The 20,589-nt window shown below is 36.6% G+C and overlaps 1 protein-coding gene across 3 annotated transcripts in view; it reads right to left on the bottom strand.

Moving 5' to 3' along the window:
• The window catches only part of NCK2 (NCK adaptor protein 2), an 85,558-nt gene that overhangs the window by 10,330 nt on the left and 54,639 nt on the right, over positions 1-20,589 (bottom strand). For all 3 annotated transcript variants that reach the window (XM_058419453.1, XM_040056518.2, XM_040056517.2), the window contains one exon: positions 473-1,194. In XM_058419453.1, coding sequence (XP_058275436.1) covers positions 473-1,194 — 722 coding nt within the window. The remainder of the gene's footprint in view (positions 1-472; positions 1,195-20,589) is intronic.

Here is a 20,589-nt window from a genome sequence, read left to right as displayed (position 1 = left end):
GTAGATAAAAATAGATTAAAATGGGATTTTAATTAATAAAGAAACTATGTAATTATTCAATTAAAAGCAGAACAGAACCGACCAATGCAAAGATTCTATTTGAAAATAGATTTAAGATCAAATTAATGACCAAATTTTCAATCAACTAGAATTATATTACTTTGCAGTGCTTTAAATTTCAGGATTGCATGAGAAACACATGAAAAGCCGAATGGAAACCTGAAATATTTACTTGATTGTCCATTAACTTAAAAAAACCCCTGGATAATACAGACCACAGCTGTTAAATTTCAGTGTAAATGTCACTGCATTTCACTGAAAGACCACTTCTCACAAGCAGGGTGGGTATTGGCTGGTAATGCTGAAGCCTTGCTTGCTTCTTTAAGGGTGAAAAGACAGGGAATCTGTTAAGTGCCGTGCTTGCTAACCCATGCACGGGGGGTTACAAACCTGAGGGCCGAGCCCCACTTACCGAAGATTCACTATCTCTAACAAGGAAATCTCCTTCCACTCCCCTTTCGTTCAGGGCACATTCTGCTTGGTGCCGGGTAACGTTCCCGTAATACCACTCTCTTCCAGCAAATCGTCCGGTAGAAGATGGTCCCGTGTAGCTTATCTGAGGTGGATGGGAAGTGTTCATGGAAGGACCATCGCTAATGATTACTACATAGTTTTTAGGAACAAGACCGATTTGACCTCTGGAATTTTTACATTTCCACCATTCTGGGTCATTTTCTGGCTTTTCAATGACTTCCATCGTTTCCCCTTTTTCAAAATTGAGCTCTTCTTCTGTGACTGAGCTGAACGGGTACAGTGTCTGAACGATGTGGAGTACTTTGGTGCCCTGGCCGTTACTCATGGAAGCGCCTTTCCTTAGGCTGAGAAAGCTGGGTGAATCTGCAGTTGCCTCCTCAACCTCCTCTACCACATAGTTTGAAGGGAACCAGCCGATCTGTCCATTGTAGCTACCTCTCCACCAGCCATCGCTGCACTTCTCCATGACAATCACTCGGGACCCTTTAACGAGGGACAGCTCATCCTCCCTCTCGGCAACATAGGCAAATTTCACGTAGGCAGGAATGTTAAGATCGTAAATCCGGTCGGCGCTGCTGCCGTTGGAAGGGTATTCTGCGTCTGTGCTGGGAGTGGGGGAGGCGTCTCTCGCGCTCGTCTTTCTCTTGGTTTTTCCCAAGCCTGTTAAAGATAGAAATGGAAAGTGGTCACTTGGAATGCTTGTCCCCAGACTGCAACAGCTGGATTTGGTGACATGCTGTACCCTCGCTTCAACAACACTGCTAAATGGAGATCTCTTCTGTAACACTACATAGTCAGGAAATAGCAACACCTTTAAGAGATTCTCGTTAACATCCAGCTGATGCACCATTAGGTAAAGAGCAATTAGTGTTATAATGACTTCTCAGAAGCAGCAGAGTTTAAACACACTTAAACACAGTGATTTCTTCACTAGGAGAACAGCTAATCACTGAAACATTTCTGAGCTTGTTGTTATGTATTTTTAAATTCCAGCCAAATGACCATGTCTTTTAATTTTAGAGAATACTTCAATATGGCTCAAACAAAAAGTCAAAGAAAATCTACAAAAATTATCAAGCACAGAAATAAAACCTGAAGTTTCTCTGCAGATTGTATAGCTCTCTTTGCTTTGGTAGTACCCAGGCAGGCACAGCTGCAATTCCTTCCAACTGTAACCCCCCTTCTGAAACCCACAACTCTTTCACCTACATTTCATCACGTACTGTTACAGCAGAAACCTGATGATGAGGAAGGCCATTTGCATATGTTTCCCTATAATCTGTAAATTCTGATATCCTGTCATGGCTTTAATTACAGTGCTAAATACAACGTACAGAAGAAACAACAACATTGAACACCACTTTTTTTTTTTTTTTTAACTAGAGAAACCATACTAATGTCTGTTTAAATATTAAAAAACTGCACAACACACTTGGTGTACTTTTCAAACTTTTGCAGTAACCCCTGCTTAAGCTCATATATAAACAAAATAATAAATAAGGCGAACAAGTAGCCCTCTCTTGTGAAATTCACTTATAAAATTTCTGAAAAACAAAAGATTACGTCTCAGTATAGCACAACCAAGGAACACCCAAAATGTCATGAAAGGGACAGAAAGCAAAACCATGACAGAAATAGGAGCATTTGTACTTTTCTCCATACCCCTAGAGCCTAGGTAGCAGGTGAGAGATTTAGTTGAGACACAAGAGCACCATATTATGGAATACTAAATGGTAGGAATATAAATAAAGGTACTTTGGTTTTGTTTCTTCAAATAATCTGAAATAAGGAGATGCATGCTATTTAGTTTTTAACAATTCAGGCTTATTCAATCCAGCCACTCCACTGCTAAAAAGTATGTTTTAATATATTTATATATATATATGTACTTGCATATACAATGGGCATCTTCAGCAAAGCTGTTTGTTCACCACAAAACTTTGTGCTTATTTCACAATTATCTGTACAGCACAGACTAACAGTGTACACATAACCATGCAGGGATTGCTGTCTAGAAGGGTTAAATACATTAATTAATATATCGTCTTACGGTCTCAGAAGACAGCAGAAAATTCTGATGATCCTAAAGTGTTTCCTGACCTTCCCCAGCAGGGCCTTGTTTCCTGCTGGAGCCTGCTACATCCTAATGTTGTTATAAGTACATCACTTCAGCCAAGAGCCAGTGGCTGCACTTTCAGGCAAAATGAGGGAGGCAGCTTATTGTACTAGGGGAGACAATCACAGGAAAAGAGTGTACAAGGGAGTACTAATCAGAAGCTGGTCAGGTTCTGATCTCTGCCAAGACTGGAAATTTTCATCAGTTTAGACATCATTTTTAACCAAAAAGACAAGGATGTTTCAGAACTAATGAGCATTAAATTACAGTGATATAAACAAACAGAACCTAAGGGTAGTTCTGTTAAGAAAAGGGGGAAATTACTTGTTATAAATTCATGGGAAACAAGCAACTGTATTTCAATAGATTCACTCTACATAAAGCCCTCCACTGAGACTGAACCTTCCAGATTAAAAACTTAGGCTTTTATCAGCTCACTAATGAAGATACATAGCTCACTTCTTGGAATTACAGCAAAAGAGCTAATGAAAAAAGCAGTAGATGGTGAAGCAGCTGGCCTAACTAGTTGAAACTCAGAGCACAGAGATAACTGTGAGAAACGGGGACATAGTGCAAAAAAGAAAATGCCATAAACTTAAGTATCTAGAGAAAAAACTGTTGACAAACAGGTAAAACCCCCAAAATACTCAAAATAACCTTTCTGAAATCTGATAAAGCTACCTACATATTTAGGAAAAAGTTATCATTCAAACACTTTCTTTCATTTGGAGTTTCGTAAATTCCCTCTTTTTTCACAGACCTCCTAATGGTCTGACTTTTGAAATGTTGCTTCCTATCACACTCATTAAACATAAATCATTACAAATTTGAGGAAAAAAATAGTAGTTTCTAATTTCTACCAATAAAGACTACTGGAGTTCTTCTGTTTAAGCTTAACATTTCATGTGAAAAAACTTTTTAAAGCTGACAGCATGGTAATGCTTAACCTTTCGCAATAGCAGCAGTGTGCACCAAAGACTTTTCAGTTGGTTTGACCAAAGGAACAAACTATGCAGAGACCCATCTGCAGTCAGGCACAGCAAAGGGCATGCACATTATCTATGAGTAATTTTTTATGTGAGGCTGCAACATTCATAACTGTGTCCATGACTGAAGAGGAAACAAGTTGTTCCATGAGCAGAATGAAGGAAATCTGTTCTTGTTTTTCTCTTTATACCTCCTGCTGAGCTATTTCTCCTCTTCCTCCCGTATCTCCTGCAAGATTCACAGTAAGTGCCCCTATTGTATGACTGCTTTCACATCCCCAGGTCCTTCTCGTATCCCTCGTTCCCCACTGCCATCTCCAAAATGCCTTCAAAGCATACTCCATCTCCCATTGGTGCTGCCCTCCTTCCTACCTTTGTTGGGCTGGCCAGCCAAATACAGTGCCTGGTACTCCACTGGCTTTCAGCCCCACCTGGACTGAGCAAAGAGCTGGGGTTGCTCTGCCTTCTTCTCCAGTGAGGGACACTAGCAATGACTCTCCCAGGCACAGAATTGGAAAAAAACTAGTTCGTTTATCTCTGCCAGTCTGTCAAGTTTGCCTAAAATTGGCTGAGTTATCAAGGATGGACAGATGGACGGACTATGACAGCTGACTGTGACAGCATGACTAGTGTAAGCTTCATTTCCTTAGGAAAGTCTAAAAATACAGTTTACTGGGATGGCTCATCACAGCTAAGCAAGAATAAAGTTAGGACAATTACAAACTTTGTATATGCATCTATAACAAAAAACATTACTCCATTAAAAAAAGAAAAGTAAAACCTACATGAGTCATCTCTAGAAGAGTAAACACCATCACTGTACTATCAGAAATGTTCACTTACTACTATTCATAAGGGGATCCTTACTATGTTGGAATGGAATGAAACCCATATAAAAGACTTCATGGAAAACAAAACATTCAAGCACTTTGGGAGTCATGTATACAAAAGCTGAATATACTTCCAATTGCAGTCGTAGTTTTAGCATATTTTATTGTCTTTGTTCTAATGAAAACTTTTCTCTTATTAATCTATCTGCCTCTCTACTGCAATTGTACTTTTATTATTCCAACTCACTGGTTACAGTTCTTCTGTAACCTGTGGAAGCCATAATCCTTCGTAACACAAATAGTTGTTGTAAGGAGAAATCTAAAGCAAGAGATTAGCTTTCAAGTGAGAAGAAAAATGTGGACGGAAAAGAAGCATTGCAAAGCAGCAGAGAGACTGATTTGTTACTGCTATTCATAGGAAATAACACTATTCACAATCTCCAAGTAACCCACAGTTACTTTATTTTCACTCATAAAAATACATTGCTTAGTGATGTGAGCTGGTATAATTCTTAGGCTATATTACTGAGACAAAAAAGTTGCACCTGTTGAGCAACATTTCCAGAGAAGGGACCTACTGCAAGTCCTCTTCTCTGTAGCAAAAGAAATCCTCTGGCCTCACAGTTAGTCCTAGGGAAACTCAGAAATGAGCCTGTTGCATCACTACATGCCTTCTTCCTTTCCTAGCTCAGCTGCCGCTCTAAAGAATAGCTTGTTTTTTTGAGCAGCAGGCTGAAGACCAGTTTCCTATGAGTTTGCTTCCTGTCACTTAAGTTTCCATTATGCAAGCACCCCTTCATTACCAGCTTGTCCCTGAGACAGCCTTTCCATTGTACCTATAAGGTCCTCGAGCTTGCACCTCCAATTTCCTCTCCCCAAAGCATTTCCAGCCTTCCCACTTCATCCTTCTTAGACAGCCCTAGGAAACGTCTTGAGCTCCCCCAAGCCCCAAAGCTCAAAGCAGTGGAATTTCCCTCTGATCGATCTCCTCTGGCCCAATGCTGGGACAGTGCCAGTTCCCCTACCCCTACGTGCGTCTCTTGCACTGCTGGCCACGTTCCTGGGCCGAAGCTTGGCTGCCTGTCAGCAGAGATGCCCCAACTGCTCAGCTTTCTCCCGATAAAAACAAAAGGATTCCTCTCTCTCTTCTGCTCTCAGTGATGGCACTGAAACAAGGCTTCAGAGCTACAACATCTATGAAAACTGGTTCATAAGATAAGTTTAACTATTCTTAAAACATGACCTTAAAACACACCTCATCAAACACATACATAACACTTGCACAGAAAGGGATTTTTTGCCACTAGTATAAGTTTGCATTCCATTTACTAATTATGATTTAATATTCCACAATACCTCTAGTAGAAAAATCCTAGACAACTAGAAAAGACAACATCCTAATTTTCCAAAGTTCTATTTGACAAGTCATTCCATGTTCCTGCAAGCTGGTATCCTTGTCTGAAACTGATGAGTGACCAGATTTTGTATTTTGACTGCATTTGATCATCCCCAGAGATGAAAAAACATCTCCGCAGGCTTATCCATACTCATGGTTATTAAGTTCTGCTTAAGAATAACATGAACCAAGCATTAAAGGTATTTGCAGTCTAATTCTCTAGCATCTCCTTCCCAAGACTGCTCCCAAAATTGTTAAAATCTTGTACGTAGCTCAACTTTAGACTAAATATATTTGCATTTCTTTTCTGAAGAAATTTTAAGTTGATTTGATACCTGACTTTTTTTTAAAGTTGATTTGCTATTACTGTCTTTTGATTTAATATTACTGTCTTTTCTATTTTTCCCTCTTCCATATACAAAAAACATTATTCAGACCAAATGACAATTTCTGAGAAATTGATGGCAAGTCATCAGCGTCGTCTGAATTCTCCAAGGCTACCTTTTCTAAAACATTCTCTGATTTTAATACATAATTTTAATATATAAATGATGATCAAAGGTATTTTTCGCAGCTTACCTACACATCAAATCAAAATCACAGGACAAAAAACCCCAAAAACCCTTTCAGAAAAACATCGCAATACCAGAAAAGTATTGCTTTGAGAAATCTTAAGAGCAATACCAAATTCCTCAGAATTTCTCAATTCAATACCAAATTCAATTCCTCAAACTGAAATCTCCTCAACAACAAATTCAACAGAATTCCTCAGTTTAGAACTCAGTGAAAAAGACCAGATACTACTAAATACAACAGATACAACTCCTTAAGTATCCCCCAAGAGCTTCTTATTCAAATATCAAGAACAATTAAGGAAGGATACTCTCTTCCAAAAGTGACCTTTAAACTATAGAATACACTGCAAAACCAATGAAAAGTGTCTCAATACAACTGAGTTTTGAAAACTACTTCCTCTTTTAAGGGATTAGAGCTCCATTATAATACTGTTCTTCAAATATCCTGTATCACTGTTGGAGAAGCCAGTTTTAAGTCTAAATATGAAGCTGGAAATATAAAAATGGATGCTGCTGAGTAAAGCTGTTAGTTCTCCCCACGGCAATTAGAAAGCCAACTATTTGTACATTTTCATCTACTGCCATATTTACATATCTTAATAGATGTTTTTTATCATAACAAGGCGGAACTAATTTTTCTATAATGTATTCAAACCTTTATGTATGAAATCAGTTTTTGATCAGTTATTATATATTACTACAAAGCTGTAAATTGGCAAAAAAGTAACTTGAGCAAGATAAGAGTCATCAAAAAGATATCTTGAATCAAATACCAACAGGTACTCTCTTTCATAGTATATTTACAAATATAACAGAATTTTTTCTCAATTAAAAATCTAAAATATGGTGTATTAACTAATCAAAACACAGAAAATGACACTAGAGCTGAAAAGGACACATGTACACCCATAACTCTCACTGTCAAAGCATGTGTTTTAAACTTAACAGGAATATTTGAAAATTTATTTATGGGAAAAATTATTTTAAAAAAATCTTTCATGGGAAATGTGAATTACCCAGTAACTATTTTTTTTTTAAATATTACTGACCATTACTCTCTAAATTAGAAAAAAAGAAAAACCAAAACCAAACAAAACAGACAAAAACCCCCAAAACAAAATGAAAAAAAAAAAAAAAACCAAACAAAAAAAACAACAAACCACAACAAAAAACTCCCAAACAACAAAGCAATTACTTGTACAATTTTTCATACTAATTTTAATGTGCTTTAATTTAGGCACCCTCACTCAAGAGTAAAATGCTTTTAACAGTGCCACTTGCTTTATGGTCATAAAGAATCCCATAAAATCATAGAAGCCACACAAAGAACATGAGCACAGTACAATTTTAATGGAAGTATTTTTATTTTAACCAATTTTTTAAACCTTATTATATTATAAAATTTTAACCTTATTATATTTTAAAACAACTACTTCCATTTAAGAGCTGAAAGATTCAAGATAAACAAGTCTGAGGTTGATAAATTTGAGGAAGTCAAACAAATGAACTAGGAGAATTCTCAATATTCAGAGAATACTCAGAGGGGAAAAAAAATTTAAAACAATTGCTGCTCATTTCAGAGTTATATAAAAAGTTAAGAAATAAATTTCAGCTGAAATTGAGATATGTTTTAGTTTCCATAAACATTCAATCAAATTTTACATAACAGCTCTCCCTGTAGTGAAAATCTTCAAGGACAAGGCAACAAGAAATTTTCATTCAATTTACTAATGTAGTATTTTCTGTTAGATGCAACATAATCAAGCAAATCTCTCAAAATTACTTTTTTTTAAGAATTAACATTTCTTCAATATTTTAGCCAATTTTTAGGATACCTAAAATTATTTTTCTTGAATATCCAACAAAATTGTAATTCCATCTGACTTCATACAATGCAGTTAAAAAAATGATGTTTTCTTATTTAACAAGTAAGTTATTAATCTCCGAATATTATGACAATGAATTATATTGCATATTAATGCATACAGTTAATAAGAGTGCAAAGTGTACAGTGTCTGTTTTTAAATAAACTAAAAATTGTATTAAGAAAGAAGCAATTAACTTTTCAGGAAAATTCTTCAGAAAAAAAACCCACCACAATGGGGTTTAAGTAATTAAGTAATTAAGTAATTCATCCACTCAGTACAGAGCTAAACACAACTTCTTGTCACCTGGAATATTCAAATCAGACATTCATGTAATTTTGTTATCTATTATTACTTTTATAATTTCAAATTAACTTGTCTTTGCTTCTTTATTACTAAGGAATGCAGCAGACCAAAGTTTCTTCTGTTACACAGAAAGAAAAACCAAACATTTCTGCACATTTTCAGACTGCAACCTCCCACAGCTTCTTCTCCCCCTCCACTCACACATATAGTTTCCAAGAAAATGTTCAAAGGCTAAGATCCATATGGGATAGTCAGTGTTTAGAAGCAACATATCCATCAACAGCACTCTTTAAAGGACACTGCTATAAATTCCAGAAATCTTCAACTGCACTTGTGATACAGAAATGAAGCTTTACAGCTCAATTAATGACTTTTTGTATCTTCTCTAAGAAGCTCAATATAAAAAAATAGCCACACTAGAAAAAAATCAGAAAATGGAAACTCTTCTCTAAATGTCAAAGTGAAACTCTGACATTTCGACAACCAAGCTGCTTTATCACTGCTTTTCAAATACAGGAAAAAGCAGTGTCAAAGTTTTCCATGCATCAAACACTATTCAGTCTGGAGGCTTCTGTAAAGAAATCAACTCAACAACTATATTAAAAACAACTATTGCATTAATTCTGGGTAATTAAAACCCAGAGCATTTTAGAGCAAAAGGTTAAAATTATAAAGATCTAATATAGGGACATACGTGGACAGAGACAAACACACGATCTGGAGGCTTCCATAAACTGCCTCATGTATGTTTTTACCCCAGTGGCAAAATGAAGTAGAAGCCTCGCTAGGCAAATTTAAATGGTCTTGGGAATTTAAATCCTCTATATAACAGGAAAACAGCTGTCTTGGTCTCAAATAGAAGGCATATAAAATAAACGGGGTTTCTCAAGACCTACCATTCCAATTTCTCCCTACATATTTAAATTGAAACTTGCTTGCTTTCAATATGCAGTCTCTGCTTTCAAACACACACACACACACACAAAAAGATACACCTAATTTGTAATCTTACAAATTACGCTATCTTGATTTTTAAAGATGCACTAATAAGAGAATTTATCCAGAAATACCTTAAATCCAAGGCCACCCTATAATTCTAAGAGCATATTTATAAAGTGTGGGAAGAAGGTGCAGTAGCCATGTAGGACTTCCCACTGCTTTCTGTTCCCTCAATGCACATTCCTGTCACTCAGGAAGTATATCATAGCTTATGTTCTCTCTCCCCTTCCAGCACTTGGTGGAAAGATGATTTATATTTAGCTATCTCACATTTATATGAAGAAAAAGAGGTGCACATGACAGCTCAGGATACAAATTTGACTTCCCAACACTAACCCACTCAATTAAAAAGAAATTGGGGAAAAAAATACAGGAAGTACAAAGTAGACTATCCTGAACGCAAGATGATAACCCTCCAATTTAAAGGCCCTTCCAAATAACCGAGATGGAATTATTCTATTTTAAAGACATGTAACTATTGTTCTAACTTTTACTTCTTGTATGCTCAAATTTACTCTCAATTCTGTATTTGAGAAGCAAAGATGTAATAGATGTTACAGAAGGGGACTGAAGTTTGGATCACCAAGCCCAAACCTGAAGAGAGAAACTACAAAGCACCAATTATACAGCCCCTTAACTCAAAGAAATGCTTTAGAAGGCAATGATCCAAACACTGACTCAAGCACAGGATCTCAGCACCAAAAAGCTCAAGACAGTCCCGCCTGAAAACACAACAGTCCTTCGAGCTCACTGTGTTTTACTCCAGTTGACCCATACCAACAACCAAGCACAATGTAAAGCCTCAGTAATTCTACCATATGGCCAGAATGCCCATGTTATACTATACTAATGTTCTCCAATATTAAATAAGTGTTACAAGAAAATACAAAATGTTTATTACATTTTCTCTTTAGAAATCTCAAAAATCCTTAGAAGCCTGTCATTGATACTGCAGTTTTTCTTGCAGTTTGCAATCTCCTTTTAGGAATGGGAAAGCAAACTAAATAACATCTTTCCTGTACTAACTTCCTCTCTGAATTTCAATGCACATAGCTTCATTAATCAAGGGCTCTCAGGTTATTTGCAATTACATACGCAAAACCAGGCCTCTCTGTCTCTGAAGGGGAAGTAACAGGATGAAATGGCTCACCTAACAAAACAGCCCATCTCCTCTGAGATTTAGTCCTCACAGTCAAAACACAAAACCCCAGGACTCACACACAAACCAGAACAATTTCTTCTGTAGTTTTAAACTCAATAACTATAGAGTAATAGTAAAGTAATACATTTACTTCATGTCCTGGAGTCCTTTCCTGAATGAACAATTTTAAAAATATCATACAGGTTGGTTAGTATATTGGTAGAGCCCATATACAAGAAGAATGACATTTTCTACCACATCAAAATACATTTTTCCTTTCTTTTTTCTATTGCTTTCCATTTCCTTTAATTTACAAAATCCCAAAGACTGCAAACAGGAGTGATGGCAACGATTGCATACAATTTAGACAGTCTAGAGCCTAAGTCCTAAATCAACTTCTAGTGCAAAATACAGCTACAAATAGTCATCTATTAGAAAGAGCACCCTCAAAAGTCCATCTCTTCAAGCTGATCAGCCATTAAGAGAGGTGTCCATCCAAAACAATTTGCTGAAACCACAAAAATAACTTGTCAGTAAACAATCACATTCACCACTGAAGCAACTCTCAAAAAAAAAGCCATCTGTGCTAGAACCTTTCCCCTGAAAAGAGAGGTGGGCATTCTCTCCAGCATTGCAGCTTCGTGCTTTATGTCTACAAACACTTTACGCATGTCAGTTCCTGTCTTACGGAAAGACTCCACAGAACAGAACACTTTTGAGACTCAGAAAATTCCTTTACATATTCTAAGACAAAGCCCAGTTTCTTTTGGCGTGAATGCTAATTTACAAATTCTGTTTGCATAGTATGAGAACATGTCACGGAATAGCCATTTTTTCAGGTCTTCAAAAAACCTGAGAAACAGAAAGTAATGGAACCCAAGTGGAAACAAGTAGAGAAAAAGAAACAAATTAATACTTAAAATACCCTGGAATATTAAACCTCAAGACAGCCCAAGGCCACAAAAAACAGGGAAAAAAAAAAAAAAAAAGAGATCCATCCAGTAATACCAAAATAATTACTTTAGGTTGCATATTGAAGGAAATAGCCAGATCTGAAGGAAAAGAATTCCCCAATGATTCTAAGGTAGGAGAAAGAACAGCCACTGCCACCTACATGTTATGAAAAATCTCTTGTCCTTTGAGTCACTGTAATTCCTTGGAAAATGGTATCCCCAAGAGTACATACAGAGGCTATTGATTTTTGCCAGTTACCATCCTAGCCTGGTCTTTAGAACAGTGACCCAGCTCCACACACCGAACAAGGCACACAATACCTCTATTGTACCTCTAACACCTCAGCTACTGTCATGTTTCTTCTCTTGGCTACCACCTTCACGTGCTAGGATGCGAAGCCAAAGGGGTGACAGCATGCAGAGCACTCAAATACATGTATCCCTATAAACATGTACTTATGGAAAAAGCCCAACCGAGGCAGATAGGTTCAATGCAGTGACCCGCACTGGGGCAGTGGCCCCAGTTCTGCTGCCTCAGCCAACTTCAGTTCTCCCAGGAACCTGAGGGAAAGGAAGAAAGAAGGGAACACTGTGCAATGAGTCTAGTACAAGACAGTATCTGGAAAAAAAAAGGACTCTATTTTCACTGGTTCAGAAGAAGAGACATAATTAGCAGAACGATTAAAGTATTTTATTCTATGTAAAAAAATGAAACATCAAAAGAGTTGAGGGCTCAGACACAAACTTCTAATGCTAAGAAAGTGAAAGACTGCCTCCACAGCTGGAACGGGATGTAGGAAGAGCTACCGGCAATGGAGTAACTCTCTTGAAAGGTGAGCTGTGAAACCACCTTGGGAGCTAATTTTTGGGCTTGCTCTAAGGCCACACATTACTGGTTAAAATATAACTGGCTCAGAGAGGGGCAAAATGAAGGGTACTCCAAGGTGGCAACTGAGGGAAATAATACCAAAGACATCAATACACACAGCCACGCTGAGTTAAGGTGATCCTTTTATCTTTTCACACATAATTATGAATAAAATAAAGGCTCATTCTTTGATCTGTAAATGTCAAGGTACCTCCAAGCACACACAGACATTCTGCATGGGAAAGGGGGAAAAAGTATACCTATTAGATAAAACTTCTAATACAATGAACAATTTTTTTTTTTACTCAATATAGAATTAAAAATAAGAGGATTTCTTTATTCCTTCATCCTTGCAACATTTTACTGCAACCATCACAGTAGAAAAACCTGCTGAAAGATAGCACACATCATGGTTCCCATTATATATTTAAATTCTTGAAGCAGCACATTTTTTAAATGATCTACCCCAATAAATAATCTACCTCAATAAAGCTAAAACCACAACAGAATACAATATATCCAATTGTGAACTGAAAAAAGCAAACTTCTGAACCATTACTAGCTAGCATGGCAACAAGCTTCAGGTTCTGCATTCACTGCTGCTTTTGGCTTTTCACTTTGGAGCAGATAAAGGGCCTGGTACATACATCCAGCAGAGAAACTCCTATCAAGCGATAAAGGAAGCATTATTCTGTTCCATGAGTTTTCCAGAATATTCACTGAAATTCTTTGCTTTCAGCTCATTAAAAGGCATAAAGTTTGTGTTTCATTTGGGATTTTTGCTGTGGTTTTGTTTGTTTGTTTACATTAGTCTGCTCTGCAACTTCAGATTCTTTTTTCCTTCTCAAGCAGATTTTCTTTAGAAATTACAACAGTATTTTTTAGAAAGTCTGATTTTAGTTCCACCAAGCAGATTCCTTTAATGTTACTTTCAGTGGACACAGTTAATATGCATATTAAAATTATTTAAACATTTGCAGGTGTATAACGGGTTCAAAACCACAAATTCCCGAGTTTGTTTTGCATATTAGATAAATATTTTAACATTTTATAGTAACACTAAAAAATTAATACATTTTTGCAATTACGTATCTAACTGATTGTGAGAAGTCAGACCCTACCCCGTCATCAGTAATTTTCCATATGCAAAACTACTGCTATTGAGTATATCTCCTCATCTTCAAAGATCATCAATAAAGTAAAAATGGCTACTTTAACTAAGTCTAGGTTTTAATGATGATTGTGAGATAGATATAATTCCAGAAAGTAGCAAAGTATTTCAATTACATATTATACTAATCATCTGCTCCACTCCAGTGGCATCAGCACTGCCAGGACCTAACTCCACATGCTCTGAATGGGAATAGAAGAAATCTCTTCCCTGTGTTTGAAATCATTGTGGACATCTCCCAGTTCTTCTTTCTCAGCAATCTATGCAACCACAATCATCTGTTAGTACTGTGAACATGGAAGAAGTGCAATTGTTCCAGCTTATTTTTTCCCTGAAACTAAAGACACCACACCTAAGAGGAGTTCCAATCACTTCTCTCACTACCACAAAACCATATTCTCCTCAATTGCATCACCGGTGAAGAATTACCACCATTGTCACACTGTTTCACAAACATGCTTACTTTGAGCAATGCAACTACAAAGCAGGATGAAGCAGAGCAAAGAAAGTGCTTCTGTTGACCAAATTCAACCATTAAATGAGCTATTCTAGGATTCCAGGAAACTGAGCAAGAATTTGTGCTGTATATAAACACTTCCACTAATTCCTCTTCTAAATTTGAACTTAAATTCCCTCAGCCAATCCTCCAAGAGGCACAATTATATATAAATATTTGACAAGTAGCTATATACTTTAAGAAGTTATTTATTTTTTAAAATCAACTTTATTGAGTGCTGGGTTTTGAATGGAAAGACTAGCATTTCTTACAGGTCTGTGACAAGCAAGGCCAAAAATATCAGGAAGTTGAAGTTCTAAAACTATGAAAAGAACTTCCGTTTGTCTTTTAAGGTAGACCTGTTTTTATTAACATAAGTTATAAGGCTATACAACAACATGCTTATTATACAGTGATACCATATTTATTTTTAATTCCACTACTCTTTCATTCTGCAGCAAATTTTACACCCTTATGGTGTCCAGAGAAGGCTAGAATTTGAAATAATTAATTAAGAACTAACAGCAATATTTTCAAACTGGTACTTGCTTCTATTATTAATTTAATGTGTTTTGTGTGATCTTGCAAATGAGGCTCAGACAGGTCACTGATAAACAAACAAATTCATCAAGCAAAGAGTACTGAAAACTCAATTTACTGTTCTGAGTGTGCCATAAATACTTGTTATGACCACACTATTAAAAATTAGAGTGGAAGAACTGGAAAATATTCAGCTAAAACCCACAACGTTAGAGGCATAAGTAAATTTCACCAGTAAAAGACTTTAGTAATCAAAATTCAATACTTAAGATTTAGAAGCAATCTGATGAATGTCAAAATACCACTTTATACAATTAAATCTGCCACATATATCAGATGAGAATTATACAATTAAATCTGCCACATATATCAGATGAGAACTACCAAAATCAGATCACTAAGATAGCTTTAAAAAGAAAAAGTCCTCAAAACCAAAACAAAGAAGAAAGGAAAAAAAAAAAAAAAAAAAGGGGCAAATAACACACACCAGAACTTAAAGGCTGATAACTTAACTGGAGAATGAGATTTCATAACCATGTTATAAAGAACTATGATGGTAATAGTTTAAATCTGAGTTGAAATATTTCCACGCAAAAAGTAAGAACATCAAGCCTCTTAACCAACAGTAAAGAGGAACAGTTTTCCATTGCTAAAAAACCACTGCATTAAAGAATAACCAATTCCTCATTTCTGCTTCTTACTAGGCAGTGACTCTGCAAAGAAAAAAGGGCTAACTTACTTCTCTGTCAATTTCCGAATGAGCACCGAGAAAGTGATACTAAGTAGCTCTCAAATGGGAATATATGAAGCCATTAATTTGAAAAAAACCCAGCATTTTCATAAAAAGTAACTGGGGAGAAGAGAGAGATATAAATCAGTTGATTCCTGAAAGCATCAATATATATGGCATTCAGGGACTGCTGCAGATCTACAGACTGACCCAGGTAGACACTCAACACAGAGGCTGACAAAGACAGGAAATACTCCTGGATGCTCATAACACTTGCGAAATAACCTGCTAGGAATGCTGATGCAAGCAACAACTGGCTTCTCCACATTGCATCTTGCTTGGCAATTCTTACTTTTTGAATCTGTCATACTGAGTGAATTAAAACGAAAAAGTTACTGAAAAGTTTTGCAGACTTCCAGAAGCTTAATAAAGGAGTCATTTTAAAAGTTTCTCATGCATCTCAAACTTATGTCTTTGAAATGTTATCAAGGTTACTCTTACTTGCCATCACCACCAAAACTCATCTGTTTGTATTGTTCCTACAGATTTGCAAACTCCACTCCTGTATTCTTGGCGTCCAATCTCTTTTTCAATACACATTTTGTTAAATCTTTTTTCTTTTGCAGGGCATCTGTTCAAAAACCCACGCCAAGAGTAGAGTAGGTACATCCTCAAGGTTTCTTATGTAGCTGTCCACTAAAGGGAACAAGACCAGAAACCTCTAAGAAAAGCCTATATGCAGTGCTGGTTGTGAAGCAAAAGCAGTAACTTTCAGGAAATCATGGATTCCCATGAAAATGGCACCCTGCTGCTGGATCACACGCTTCAGTCACTCATGGCACACTGCTGCCTGGGGAGCTGTGCTGCTGCCAGGAAAATGACTTGCAAAGGGATGGAAAAAATGTAGAAGTTTTATTTTGAGTACACATACAACTGACTTCTCAATTATTCCGGCTTCCTTCAGATAAGGTTTCTGTTTGGCATGACAGAGATGAGCCAGCAGGCACAGATCATCTTTGCTGCAGAAGGGGAAACCCGTGGAGTTGTACTCAGAGGCAGCTCTGGGGGTGGTGCTGGCAAACACCCACTCTAACCAAATGGATATGGGAATTCCTTTCCACCCCCCCAGCACATGGGAAGAATTATATTACAGAAAATTACAGTTTAAAAGATGCATGCAGGAGGTCTCTTGCTTAGTAAGACTTATTCAAAATGTATAGAAAATACCCTCCCTGCAAAAGAAAGGAAACTATTTTAAACTTCATTATAATGAATGAAGATTAAATTTTAATCACAGGCATGGAAGTTGGCTTTTGCCTTAAGAATAGTAGTAATTACCAGATTTTATTCAATATGAGCAAACAGAAGACAGCAATTTGAAATGGCCAAATTACCATTAACTTTTTACTTGCAGTATCACTCAGTTAAGACAAAAAAGGAATGAGAAGATGAATCACTTAAAATACTCAATAGGTGGCCTATACACTGTATTTCCATAATTAAAACTAAGCTATTGTAGCTGAGTATTCACTAGACCTCACTCAAAACAGAGATTTAAGAAGACACAAGCAGCACTTATCAAACAGAAAAATGACAAAACCAGACACCCATCAATTGAAGAATTACAAGACTCAGTTTCTCCAAATAACTTAAGGCAAGTTAAAAGTTACGGAAAATTCCCTGATATCAGGACTAAAAGACGATACAACAGAATAAAGCAAGCCCTTAAAAAGGCCAAGACAAAGTGAACATCGTAGAAAAGGCTATTGCTTTGTAAAACAGCACAGGATGATTCTAAAGTAACTCTTCAGAAATTACTGGTGGTCATTTGAGATTTTGGGTGAGCTGTTTTTCAGTTCACAAGGAACTGATTTAATGAACCTATGCTAAACAAGCATTAATCAACATTTTAATAAGCATCCAACACATTTAGGAGAGATGTCTCTGAATACGTGTTATTTGGTTTTTTTTTTCTCAAAAAATGCCAAAATAAAATGGAAATTCAAGAAGCCTTAAGACATTGCTGAAAACGGGCTGATATTTTAAAACATCAAGCTGCCTATTCTAGATGCCCAATAAGTCCATTAACCTTCCACCAACCCTGGGCCAAAAAAATGGTAAAGCTGATAGGATTCTATTAATAAAATATTCAAGGACTGAGATATAATTAATGACAGTCAACAGTTCTGGGAAAATTGGTTTTTAGCATCAAACAGGCATGACTTAATTCTCTGATGAGACTATAAATTTTCCCAATAAAATCAACTTCAAAAAGAGAGTAAACTTTCATGATGTACTTTGGTTTTTGTGTACAAGATACCAACATAACTGGTGGCATTAAGTTCCATTAGAACACAGACTGCCAAAGATGAACAACTATTCAGATGATGCATCTTCAACAGCAAACGAGGGGAACTATTAATTAAATAGTTATAGCTCCTACGGGGTCTGCCACAATTTGAACTATGGCTGGCACTTTTCATATTTATTGAATATAAAAATATAAATCAAGTACTGGTAATTACCGTGGATAAGCACAAGAGTGGCAGATAGCTACAGGTAATCAAACAGACAACACACGACATCATTTGCATGATAATGAGGCTTTCAGATGAATTGTCTTTTAACACAAGGAAGTGTAACCTATTAAAAAAGAGGCAGGGAAAAGTGCATCTCCATGGGAACAACCATTTGCTTGAGTGACACAAATATGAAAGGGAGCTGCAGGTATATCACCAGAAGCAGATATGAGTCTGCTGTTTCTCTCCTGAGATTTCACAAGATTCATGATTAATTATTGACAGACTATTAAGAGACACTTTGTTGGTTTTTTTTTAAGTTCAGTACCTGGTATTTTGGTAGTGGTTTCAAGATCGAAGTTGGAAACAGTTTTGGTTTAAGGACTAATACTCATGACCACCATTCCCAGCTGTGCTGGGTTAGGAGGTGATTTAATAAGAATTTTCTTGTGATCCTTGGAGAGGCAGGCATAGTGATACATTAGACATATTTGTATAAAGAGAGCTTAAGAACTTGCTTCACTGGGCAAAGCAAAACTTACAAAAGCTGTTTCACTAGATGAAGCATCAGTCTTGCAATTTGCAAGCTTTTGTTTAAAAAGAAGGAGTGCACTTTTGATGGCCTCTCAAAACAATGGATCCTCTAAGGAAGGACACATGCTCTGCTTGTTCTGAATGGCAAATTACTGTACAGCAAGACAGGAAAGGCTTAAAGACTATGGTTTAGTTGAGAACTCTGATTCAGGAAAGGTAAAAAAGTTGTACAGACACATGGTGCACAGCACATACCATGCTTCATTATGGTAAAGAGTTCACAGCACCTAAACTATTAAAAATGAATACTCCTAAGCACCAGCTCTTTTGAGTGGATGTTAAGAATATTCTGAATCCATTTGTGAGTTAGGTATGCCTTAGGCAGTTTCTCACCAGTATGAGCTTAAAAGAGCTTGAGAGGTGCTTTAAACTCTGGATGCTCACCAGGTAAGTGTGGTCACAGCACACAAAAAGCCAGACTCATAAGGCACTTTCCACCTCAACTGAACAAACACACAGAGAAAATCATCATAAAGGGAACAGGGAGCACGTAACTTGTCGTAACAGTGCTTCAGAACTTAAAAACCCATGCAGGTGCGTGCAAAGGGCTGAGGCTTGGAAGATGTAACACCTAGGGATGGCTCAGCCATGAAACCACCAAGCTTTTTTCTCACACCTTTTCATCATTCACCATCAGAGTGAAGGGAAGCACCCTGCACCATGCAGCTGTATTAAAACTGAAAATAAACACATACATAGGCTAGAACACACCTCTATGCCCTTCACTTAAATAGATTTCTGTTGGACATAAATAAAAATGTGTTTACATCATGCAAATAATTGCCCACCTTTTACATGAACACTTGAAATATTATTACAACAGGACTGCAATCCTTTTTCTAAGGTAGGTTTCAGACAAAACATATACATTAAATTTATGTTTTAAACAACATATATCTATATAAAAGGAGCTTAATGTTACAACTGAGACTTTGATTTTAACCACACAAATCTTTGAAAAGGGATAATCACATTTCCTGGCACTGCAATCAGTATATTCCAAGAGTATCTGTAGAAAGGACCGTGGTACTAAATATTACCATGGTAAATTTTATGATAGCCTTGTTTGTCTGTCACCCATCCTCTAGTGCCCAGTTTCCATGTACTTCGTGGAAACTCAGCAGTGGAAGACATGGTAATGAAGTAGTGACTAAGAAACAAAACCTGTTAGAAACAAATTTGGCACAGGATAATCCCACATAAGCTATTGCCATATTATTTTTAAGTGAACCTTTTAACTTCCTACTAAATCCAATCCCAAATCCTAATTTTTCTACTGAAGACTCATTTTGTACAGCAGTCTGCAACAGAACAAATTTTCCCTATGTTAGACTTCATAAAACACAGGCAAAAAACCAAAGCAGAAACAAAAGAAAACCCCTCGAAAGACTTTTAATATGCCTATTTCTTTTTTATTCATAACATCCTAAAATACCACTAGTAGGTTTTCCTGGCATAAAACAACAACTTATCACTATGGGTATAACCTTTTCTAGCCATATGCAAAGCCCTTTTTAATCAGTCTTTAAAAATCAAAGAGAAAAAAAAAATCACTTAACTTTAAAATAGTTTTCTTTAAAATGCACACAAAATTTTTCAAAGTTAGATTATTTTATATGTATGAGGTACTGTTGTGAAGACTTTCGGTGCAAGTATAAAATAGAATACATATTTCAGGACTTGAAAGTCAAGAGAACATCTCACACCACAGAAACTTAACCCCTGGCTCTGTACATAGCCACACTGTAAAATCCCATTCACAAAGTGATTTAGCTTTGGCTATGATACCTATGCTGAACAATCCAGTTTACATCCTTCATCTTTCAAGTGAGAGGACTTGGCATGAAGGGAGAAGACTGAGCAGTATGAAACTCACAGTTCTTCAGCCACTGAAAACAGACAAACTTTGCCAAACTGGAACAAAAGTAGTATCTGTTTTTCTAGACGTGATGCAAGAAAACACACTACAG

The sequence above is a fragment of the Hirundo rustica genome, chromosome 2, assembly GCF_015227805.2.
Source record: "Hirundo rustica isolate bHirRus1 chromosome 2, bHirRus1.pri.v3, whole genome shotgun sequence".
Lineage (NCBI taxonomy): Eukaryota > Metazoa > Chordata > Aves > Passeriformes > Hirundinidae > Hirundo > Hirundo rustica.
The sequence above is the reverse complement of the archived record's forward strand: the minus strand, read 5'-3'. Positions and strand labels throughout refer to the sequence as shown.